Source organism: Rhinoderma darwinii, chromosome 2 (genome assembly GCF_050947455.1).
Source record: "Rhinoderma darwinii isolate aRhiDar2 chromosome 2, aRhiDar2.hap1, whole genome shotgun sequence".
Lineage (NCBI taxonomy): Eukaryota > Metazoa > Chordata > Amphibia > Anura > Rhinodermatidae > Rhinoderma > Rhinoderma darwinii.
The window spans coordinates 21,177,839-21,189,314 of NC_134688.1; the positions used below are offsets into that span (position 1 = coordinate 21,177,839).

At 40.3% G+C, this 11,476-nt stretch overlaps 1 protein-coding gene across 3 annotated transcripts in view; it reads left to right on the forward strand.

Moving 5' to 3' along the window:
- LOC142742050 (glutamate carboxypeptidase 2-like) overlaps positions 1-10,869 on the forward strand; it is a 136,345-nt gene extending 125,476 nt beyond the window's left edge. For all 3 annotated transcript variants that reach the window (XM_075851452.1, XM_075851450.1, XM_075851449.1), the window contains 4 exons: positions 4,114-4,378; positions 6,653-6,734; positions 8,751-8,843; positions 10,095-10,869. In XM_075851452.1, the coding sequence (XP_075707567.1) occupies positions 4,114-4,378; positions 6,653-6,734; positions 8,751-8,843; positions 10,095-10,284 (630 nt within the window). In that variant the 3' untranslated portion in view covers positions 10,285-10,869. The remainder of the gene's footprint in view (positions 1-4,113; positions 4,379-6,652; positions 6,735-8,750; positions 8,844-10,094) is intronic.
- The last annotated feature ends 607 nt before the right edge of the window (positions 10,870-11,476 follow it).

An 11,476-nucleotide genomic window follows, 5' to 3' on the forward strand; every position in this document is an offset into this window, starting at 1 on the left:
TATTCAGGTCATACCGGAAGCTGCTAACCTGACTTTGCAAATGATCTCTGTACTGAAATGTATTTGTACTGAGCTTTGTTCTGGTGTTGTATTCATGTACTGAGCTTTGTTCTGGTGCTGTATATATATATATAATGAGCTTTGTTCTGGCACTGTATATATGTAATGAGCTTGGTTCTGGTGTTGTATATATGCACTGAGCTTGGTTTTGGCGCTGTATATGTGTACTGAGCTTTGTTCTGGTGCTGTATATATCGAATGAGCTTGGTTCTGGTGCTGCATATATGTAATGAGCTTGGTTCTGGTGTTGTGTATAGAACTACACTACCGTTCAAAAGTTTAGGGTCACTTAGAAATTTCCTTATTTTTGAAAGAAAAGCACAGTTTTTTTCAATGAAGATAACATTAAATTAATCAGAAATACACTCTATACATTGTTAATGTGCTAAATGACTATTCTAGCTGCAAACGTCTGGTTTTTAATGCAATATCTACATAGGTGTATAGAGGCCCATTTCCAGCAACCATCACTCCAGTGTTCTAATGGTACATTGTGTTTGCTAACGGTGTTAGAAGGCTAATGGATGATTAGAAAACACTTGAAAACCCTTGTGCAATTATGTTAGCACCGCTGTAAACAGTTTTGCTGTTTAGAGGAGCTATAAAACTGACCTTCCTTTGAGCTAGTTGAGAATCTGGAGCATTACATTTGTGGGTTCGATTAAACTCTCAAAATGGCTAGAAAAAGAGAGCTTTCATGTGAAACTCGACAGTCTATTCTTGTTCTTAGAAATTAAGGCTATTCCATGCGAGAAATTGCGAAGAAACTGAAGATTTCCTACAACGGTGTGTACTACTCCCTTCAGAGGACAGGACACACAGGCTCTAACCAGAGTAGAACGAGAAGTGGGAGGCCCCGCTGCACAACTGAGCAACAAGACAAGTACATTAGAGTCTCTAGTTTGAGAAATAGACGCCTCACAGGTCCTCAACTGGCAGCTTCATTAAATAGTACCCGCAAAACACCAGTGTCAACGTCTACAGTGAAGAGGTGACTCCGGGATGCTGGCCTTCAGGGCAGAGTGGCAAAGAAAAAGCCATATCTGAGACTGGCTAATAAAAGGAAAAGATTAATATGGGCAAAATCACACAGACATTGGACACAGGAAGATTGGAAAAAGTGTTATGGACAGACGAATCGAAGTTTGAGGTGTTTGGATCACACAGAAGAACATTTGTGAGACGCAGAACAACTGAAAAGATGCTGGAAGAGTGGCTGACGCCATCTGTCAAGCATGGTGGAGGTCATGTGATGGTCTGGGGTTGCTTTGGTGCTGGTAAAGTGGGAGATTTGTACAAGGTAAAAGGGATTTTGAATAAGGAAGGCTATCACTCCATTTTGCAACGCCATGCCATACCCTGTGGACAGCGCTTGATTGGAGCCAATTTCAACCTACAACAGGACAATGAACCAAAGCACACCTCCAAATGATGCAAGAACTATTTAGAATACCAGCTGCCTGCTTCTTCCCTATCTGTAATGGAGTGGCCAGCGCAGTCACCAGATCTCAACCCCATAGAGCTGTTGTGGGAGCAGCTTGACCGTATGGTACGCAAGAAGTGCCCATCAAGCCAATCCAACTTGTGGGAGGGGCTTCTGGAAGCATGGGGTGAAATTTCTCCCAATTACCTCAGCAAATTAACAGCTAGAATGCCAAAGGTCTGCAATGCTGGAATTGCTGCAAATGGATCATTCCAAGACTAAAGCAAAGTTTGAAGGAGAAAATTATTATTTCAAATAAAAATCATTATTTCTAACCTTGTCAATGTCTTGACTATATTTTCTAGTCATTTTGCAACTCATTTGATAAATATAAGTGTGAGTTTTCATGGAAAACACAAAATTGTCTGGGTGACCCCAAACTTTTGAACGATAGTGTATATTGCTTGTAAAATGCACAAATGTTTTTATGCTCGAGTTACATAAAAACAAATGTGGAAAAGAAATGACACGTCGATTAGTAGAGAAAACAAACATGGCGAGGGGGAAGGAGCTGTCGGGAAAGAGGTTGGGGGGGCGCCAAACTGAATCTTTGCCCCGGGTGCTGGAGAACCTAGCTACGCCTCTGCCCTCCACTTGTCATGGGTCGAAACGTTGCCATTTTTTGCTGGATGTTTGACCAATAAAATACCATATTGATTGAAATTTGAGAGACGTGTGATGCTGTTCAAGCATGCTTTTTCTGAGGATTACATTACGTCAGGCTGGGTTTGTCTGATTTTACAGCTTGACACCGATCCTGATATCAGGATTTGCACTGCTTAAAATACTTTATTTTTTGGATTATATCCACAGGATATGTCATAAATGTCAGATAGATGCGGGTCCCACCTCTGGGACCCGCACCTATCTCTAGAACAGGGGGCCCCTTAAGCCCCATTCTATCTTACCCGGCTCCGCTGTCTTCCGGCAACTTCCTGGTTACATGGTCGAGTTACAGAAACAGCGTAACTCGCTAAGCTACGCAGTTTCCGTAACTCCCATAGAACTGGATAGTAGTTACGGAAACAGCGTAACATGCTACGCTGCTTCTGTAACTGCCATTCACTACAATGGGAGTTACAGAAACAGCGTAGCTCAGCTAGTTATGCTGTTTCCTTAACTCATCCATGTATTGCAGTGTATTGTACCAGCGATCTAATGATTGCTGGTTCAAGTCCCCTAGGGGAACTAATAAAATGTGTAAAAAAAAAAGTTAGATACATTTTCAGGAGTGTAAATTTTTTTTAAAAGTTAAAAAAAAACAAATTTTCCCTTTTTTTTTTCCAAGCACAATGTAAAAATAAAAATATAATAAAAAAATTGGTATTGCTGCGTCCATAAAAGTCCAAAACGATTAGAATATGGCATTATTTGAATCACACAGTGAACGGCGTAAAAAAATAAAAATGTAAAACCCCAGAATCGTTGTCTTTTGGTCACCATAGCGCTATAAAGAATGAAAAATGTGAAAAAAAAAATTGTATGTACCAAAAAAATGGTGCTAATAAAAACTACAGCTCATCTCGCAAAAAATAAGCCCTCACACCGCTCAAACGATGAAAAAATATAAGTTATGGCTCTCAGAATGTGGTGAAACTGAACAAATTATTTTTTTTAACCAATAGTTTTTTCTTTGTAAAATAGGAAATTGTTTCCTATTTTCTGTTGTCTAAAACCTCAGTTCGTCTTATAGTCAGGTGCGTCTTATAGTCCGAAAAATACGGTGTTTGTGTTTGTCGCCATACTGTAAAAAACATTAAATGTTTTATCTTTCCATGGACATAGCTGTAAGGTCTTATTTTTGTGCAGGAAGACTTGTAGTTTTTATTAGTATCATTTTTGGGTACATATGACTTTTTGATTCATTTTTATTGCATTTTTGTGAAAGCGGGATGAACATAAGAGCATTGTTTTTATTTTATTTTTACAGCGTTTAATATTTGGGTTAAATAACATGATAGTCTGCGTGATTACGGACGCGGCAATACCAATTATGTGTGACTCTTAATAAAGCATTTTGTAAGGGGAAAAATAAGTTGAATTTTTTTTGTTTGGGATTTTTCATTATATATTTATTTATTGGTTTTTTTTTCTGATTGTTTTTAGTCCCGCCATTGGACTTCACTATGCAGTCATTTGATCTCTTTTATAATACACTGCAATACTTCTGTTTTTCAGTGTATTTTGCCTCTGGCAGGACCTAATAGTTGTACACAATTGGCAAAACTACAGGCCTTAGTTAGGCCCCGCCATGGAAACTATTGACACCCCGGGATCGCGTCACTGGGGGTCATTAGATTGACAAAGTAACTGCCCTCCCTCTAAACCCACTTAGATGCTGTGATCGCTATTGACGAGCATTGAGCTCCTCCTAGTGGTGACAGTATACACCCAGAATTTTATCATGTATCTCTATGAATGTGTGGATGGATTTGAAGCTCTAGATCTGAAACACGCAACCCTATAAAGATATATTATGAAATAATTATTTTAGTTTTTTGCATTCTTTTCTTCTAATTTGTGGCAATTGAAATTCCAGTGGTAATTTATTCTTCTTGCTCATTTTTCAGAGAGAGGGAAGATACAGTGGCTATCCCGTTTACCACAGTGTGTATGAGACATATGAGATAGTGGATACATTCTACGACCCTCTTTATAAAAATCACCTGGCAGTGGCCAAAGTACGAGGTGGGCTTATCTTTGACCTGGCTAATGAGGTGGTTATCCCCTTAAATGCCCAAGACTATGCAGATGCACTGAAGAATTACGCCAATGTGGTGCATGACATAGGACAGGAACATAAACTGCAATTAGCGACATATAACGTTTCTTTTGGTAAGTTAATTAAGCAGTATGTTTTACTTGATGTAGTTTAGCCTCCCAGATATGTTCATTTAAGGGCAAGCTCCATACATTCATAAGTTGAAACTTAGAGACTTACGCCGCCGGTGGCGCTCAAACCCGCAGCACCAGACATTCGCTATCACATGGATGAAGAATACATAAACACTGACAGAAAACAAAAGGCACAAGTAACTCACCAGTAGATGTAAGGAACCGAATACTGAAGGTAGTAGAAGATGGAAACGATGCATAAATGGAGTGGATGGTAGATGAATAGAATGCAAACAGTTAACAGATAAATAGACCGTGGAAAAGTATTTACAGCACTCACTGACCCTATCTGAATACAATTCCACAGCAGGATAATACAACAGCTTGGCAGCAGACAAAACGCACAGGAAAGGAAAACAAACCAGAGGAACTACTGATCCCAGGATACACATAAAACCACTATACAAAAACTAGATTTCTCAGAGGACCAACAGGACCCACAGTACAAACAAACACATAGACAAGAACAAAGTCACCAACTATAATATGGAAAGAGTTTAGCACATGCCTGAAATAGTATAACAAGCACATGAGTATTCCAGGCCTGAAGTATATATAGGCCATAGAAAAGTATTTCACCCAGATTAACCAGGCAAAGCTAAATGATGACAAAATCCAGACTCAGACCAAAGGCATTGCCCAAACATAGAGATAACAGAAATCATTGATTAGCAGCAGTCCTGCTGCTAATTGTATCAGAGATTATCAAAACTGCAGAGAAAAATAGTCTTCTAGAGGGGTGGTCCTCTCAAAGAAAAGGCTAATATACATTAGTGATCTTTCTAAGAAGTTTTTACCGTGTCTATGCAAATAGCTCGTCCTTATAGGGTTATCCATTATGTCGGCTTATAGGGGAAATCCAGTCAAAATAAATCACTGATATGTCATAGATATATGTGAGAAGATCAAAATGATAAAGTATGTGATATCGGACCATCACTGATTTCCAGAATGACAGCGTTCTATAGGGAACTCAAGTCCCTTAGGCACTTCTCAGAGATTTGTTACTGGAAATCTAACATAATATTCCAAACAAAGGGTCACTCAAATCAATAAACATTTGCTTCAGTTGTAACAGATGTGTCCTTCCTTACTTTTGTCATCTCAACATATTACGAGATGTGTGGCACGAGATGACCAGCTTTGAAAAAAAAACAACATGATTTTGCAATACTCTGTCACGAGATGTATATGCTTTATGTGTGGCCACCCAGTGGTTGTGAGGTGAATTGCAGCCTGCCAAGGGTTTTGCTAGCATGTCACGATATTGTATTGAATTGATTTAATGAATAAAAGGAGTCCTTAACCAGATTCAAACAAAGGTTTGTGTAACAGAAATCTCTGAGCAGTGCCCAAAGGGGTTTGAGTTCTCTATAGAGCCCTGTTATTCTGGAAATCAGCGGTGGTCCAACATCACTGACTTCCCCAATGTCATCTTCTCACATGTATCTATTAAAGTCAGGCACAGAGACAGCTAAAACATCACTTCTTTGGGACGACCCACAAAACAAATCCCCAATATCCCACCTTTCATGACATATGGCATGAGGAGGTACAAGATATTCCATTCACCTGCAGTCACACTTGTATATTTACATATTGAGTGGAGTTAGAATTTAAAGAAGATAGCTAATCTATTTTTGTAAAAATATTGAAAATACAGATGTACAGATTAAAACTTTAGATCTGCCTTTTGTGGGGTACGCTTCAATCAAAAGCTATTATATCATTTCTAACTGGGGGCGCTGTTGCATTGTAGCTTATGAAAAGTAATTGCTAATGTTTGTGGTAAAAAGTGGTACTGCAAGTAGCTGTCATGGAGATCTACTGATACCCCTGAAATACAGCTCATTTTGCCGAGGGAAGCCTTAGTCAACCAGACATTTCCCCTGCAGCGGCCACTGCAAGCGAAATGTAGTATTACATGGTAGCCATTCAGATGAATGACCGTTCATGTAATACGTGGACGGTTCGTGTCTGTCTGAGCATTCCTTCTGACTCATAGAGCCGGTCCTGAGCGGTATTCCCCCTCTATGACTTCAATATAAACTAATAGGGCATATAAACAGGGGTTACCTTCGTGAGGCAACCCCTTTTAAGGCGCCGTTGTACCTTCCCCTTTACTTTGAGCCCCATCTCTTGGATCCAGTTCTGTTCCAATGTTTTTTTTAAATATTTCAGCACTTTATAAAAACTTAATTGTCTTTGTTCCAGAGCCACTTTTTTCTGCTATTGAAAATTTTACAAAGTCCGCTACATCATTTCATGCAAGGTTGAAAGACCTTGATATTACAAAGTGAGTATGAGATCTGTCACAATGTTTGCACTGTTATATAGCTGGACAGTATATACTATGAACAATAAATTGATAAATGGTTGATATTGTTTTTCTTTCTTTTTTGGATGGACCGAATTTTCTAAAAAATTCCAAAAGTAAATACAGTCAATATAAAAGGAGATAAAACTTTGTTGGTTATTAGAACTACAATATGTATTATTTGGCTCTACCAGTTATGAATAGCTGCACTATCCTCCTGGTATATATCTTTAGGATTTGGACAGGTGCCAAGTGCGGTTGGCATTGTGTCCCTCCACCTGCCTGACTCATTAGCAGGGGCAAGGTCTGCCCGTATGGTGGATTAGCCATATTCATCTATCCTTGAGGTGTGAGTAAAATGGTGTAACCTAATTTGACATTTAATAAAGTCCATTCTAATGATTAGTATGTAACCTACCATGCCACATATGATGCACATCTTATTCCTGAGCCCACTGTACTAGATAGACGTTCTCTCTGGCACATAGCTCTGGGCAGGACAAAGCTTGTAGAAATTTGGCATCTTATGTATCCACAAAAGAAGGGATATACCCTACGTGGTAGTGAGCAGGCAGGTAAGAGTGGGGGTACGTAACCACTGGACACCAGGGAACTAAGCTATTAGACTCCATGGATTGGGTTTCCATTGACACCAGTAATATGGGTACTAAACCACTGGACACCAGGGAACATGGCACTAAGCTATTAGACTCCATGGATTGGGTTTCCATTGACACCAGTAATACGGGTACAAAACCATTGGACACCAGGGAACATGGCACTAAATCATTGTACAGCATGGACATGGAGCACCAAAGTACTGGGCACAAGGGAAAATGGGACTAACCTATTAGACACCAAAGACATAAACACCAGTCACTAAACCACTGGACACCAGTGAAGGGGCACTAAGGTATTAGACTTAGTTGTCACTAAACTACTGAACACCAGCAGCTTGGGTGCAAACCCACTGTGAAGCATGGGCATGGATCAACAAATTACCAGACACCAGGGGTTGGGTACTAAACAACTGGGCATCAGAAAAAGGGACACTAAGCAAATGGGCACAATAGATATTGGCACAAAAACTACTAGAAATCAGGGACTGGGTCACTTTGGACATTATGTACAGGGGCAATAACCTTCTGTGCACCAGAGGCTTAGGCATTACACTACTTAATAAACCACTAGACATTGGGGGCTACGGCACTAAACCAAGGACTAGAGACAACAAACAAATGGGCTCAGGGACTGTGCATTAAACTACAGGACACTGGAGAAACATTTGATAATAGTATATGACACTTTCAATACTGTAGTTCCTCCTGTCAGTGGCCAATTCTTGCACTTGTAGCTGTATAATGGGGATTTCAGTGCCACCATGGTCATTTTAGTGAATCTTCTCCTTTGAGAAAATCCATAGACATCACATATCCTGAATCTGTTAAATCTTAAGATAGTCCTATTTGTAGCCTGTTTGTGGTTTGTGTAGCTATAAATTGCTGCCATGTTGCTGTAAATTTATATTGTTGAATGGGAAATCCATCATGAACACATGGTCTGACATCATCAAAATGATGTCATTGGTGGGGGCCTGCGAGCTCTAAAACCCTTTGATTCCAAAGGGTGTGTTTGGCTCCATGCACATGACCGTGCCCATAATCACAGTCCGTGATTACGGCACGGCCGGACGCGGACAGCCACCTGCATTTGCGGGCCGTGCTCCCATATAAAGTATGGGAGCACAGTCTGTAAAAAGCAAAAAATTGGACATGTCCTATCTTTTGCAGAGCCATTCTACCGCACGGACACCTTCCCGTAAATATACAAGAAGGTGTACGTCGGCCATAGAAATGAATGGGTCCGTAATTATGGACGAAATCTACGGTTGTGTGCATGGGACCCTAGCAAATGAGAAAGACATGTGGCAACCTTACAGGATTACTAAAATCTATATCTATCATCCAAGTAACATTTATTATATCTTCATTATAGCCCACTTGAAGTAAGGTCTGTGAATGATCAGCTTATGTACTTGGAGAGAGCATTTATTGATCCTTTGGGATTACCCGGACGTCCATTCTACAGGTAAGTAACTGATGATGATGCACATTTCGGGTTGACCACCATTACTCCTTATGTAGGATGTCCAGCAAGACCAGCGTCGGACACGGGATACTTTCATCTGCGAGATATGACGCAATAATGGATTATCATCCCAAGATTCTCAGCATCCATATCTCCAGGAGTGTAGCTATAGGGGGTATAGATGTAACCGTTACACCTGGGTCCTAATGCCTGAGGGGGTCCACAGATTTTGAATCGGGGCCCAGGAGCCCCAAATTACGATTCTGGATGTCTCATACTACAGATAGCACATACAAGTGTGTGTCAGGGACCCGAATCAAGACTCTGTAGCTTTAACTACTATGACTACTTTTGTGTGTATAGCTACTGTACTCAAATGGTGGTCACCCAGACAGTCACTTCATTGCTTGACAACCTGAACTAGTAAACCCTGCAGGAAGTAGAGAATTAATAGAGTTGTCTAGGATTAGAAAAAAAAAGTCTGCTTTCTTCCAAAAACAGCGCCACACTTGTCCGCAGGTTGTCTGTGGTATTGAAGCTCGGCCACATTCACTTTAAAGGAGCAAAGCTGCAATACCACACACAACCTGTGGACAGATGTGGCACTGTTTCTAAAAGAAAGCAGATATATTTGTCTAAATTCTGTACAACCCCTTTAATAGGTGTGTCCACCTGCTAATATGTTTGGTAGTTTAGCAAGAAGCAGGGAACAGAAAGGGATTATAAATACGGGATCAGACTACACACAGGTTTCTTTGTAGTCTGTAACCATGGAGACGCATAGGTCTGCATAGGAATTGTATACACAAAATGGTAGGAGATCAAAACTTTTTGCAAAGTTGCTTCATTTTCAGTTTCAGATGCATTGGAGCAATAAAAACTATGGTGGCAAAGGTGTAGATGGCATTTAAACATGGATTCTGCATAATTATTGAAGGAGTAACTTTTAAAATCTTAAGATATTTCTAAGTCCTATTTGTAGCCTGTTTGTGGTTTGTGTAGCTATAAATTGCTGCCATGTTGCTGTAAATTTATATTATTGAATGGGAAATCCATCATGAACACATAGTCTGACATCATCAAAATGATGTCATTGGTGGGGGCCTGCGAGCTCTAAAACCCTTTGATTCCAAAGGGTGTGTTTGGCTCCATGCACATGACCGTGCCCATAATCACAGTCCGTGATTACGGCACGGCCGGACGCGGACATAAGCACTTTAAGAAACCATGTGTTTGTTTTCTTTTCTCCAGACACATCATCTATGCTCCGAGCAGTCATAATAAGTATATGGGGGAATCTTTCCCTGGGATCTATGATGCCCTCTTTGACATCGAGAACAAAAGTGGCCAACGCCTGGCATGGGAGGAGGTGAAGAAACAGATTTCTATAGCCGCCTTCACAGTCCAGGCTGCCGGGCAGACGCTGGAAGACGTGTTATAATTATTATGTATATATTATATTTATATTTTAAGCTAATGAGTGAACGTCATTCACAGATTCTGATTCTTTATCTTCCATTAAGATCCTTTTCATTCATTTACTATTAGTCATTAAAACAGTACGCCTAAAAATCTGAAAGGGACTTAAAGGATCTGTCACCTCTTCCTCTGTTTTTCCTCCTAGAAATAAATATAAATAAATTGACAAGTAGGTGTTACCATTGTCCTTGTCAAAGGGGCGTGTCCCTAAACAGTCTCACTCTCTCAGCACTGATTGGACCGTGTCAGTCTGTGTAGGCACACACCCCCAGCTGGTAACTTCCAGTTGTCAATTTATTCATAAGATACTAAGAGGAATAACAGAGGAATGGCACAATGTAGAGTTCTAAGAAAAGATGTTTCAAAATTGTTATTTCATGGGGAATACAATGATTTACTTAAACAGACATATCAGGAGAGGTGACAGACCCTCTTTAAAGGGACACTAACCTTATTGTTTATGGTCATGATCAATTTTAATGGAATTAAATGTAAATATTATGAAGCAGGACCAGTCCGGAACATTATTATATTTTAACACATCCAACTGCGTATATTTGTCTTCTTTATAGTGGGGTGTTAATGTAGGCCGAATGGCGGGTGCAACTGATTCAAGAACTGGCTCCATCAATCACTTCTGGAGTAGGGGGTGTGGCCATATTTGCCAACAGTCCTAATTTTCACGGGACTGTCCTGTGAACCAAATCACAAAAGATGCAGGATTTTTGGGTGTGTTCCCAGTCAAATGAGGCGGGGCTTAAAATCTCCTGAGATTTTTATTTTAAAATGTTGAACATGCGGGGCTGTAGTGTAAAGCATAGTGGAGCAAAGCAATGACCTAAGGCTCTAGGGAGGGGAAGTGGATTTCATTAGCTCAGACTCCAACAGACAATGCAGCTAAGCTAGAGTTCCTGATCATTACTGTACCCTAATGGAAGCCAGGGGAATTCACCCCACAGGACTCCATTTCCTCGATGTTAGCTAGTATGGAGATTAACTGGAAAGGGTGGCTCCTGTTATGGAGGACTCGTGTGACCATGCATTATATGGTCGCCCCATAATGCAACATTTTTTGGAAACGTGTGGAGGGAGGTTGTCTTTTGATGCGAGATTGTCCTGATAGGACATCTCCTTCAAGATTGGAGAACTCTTCT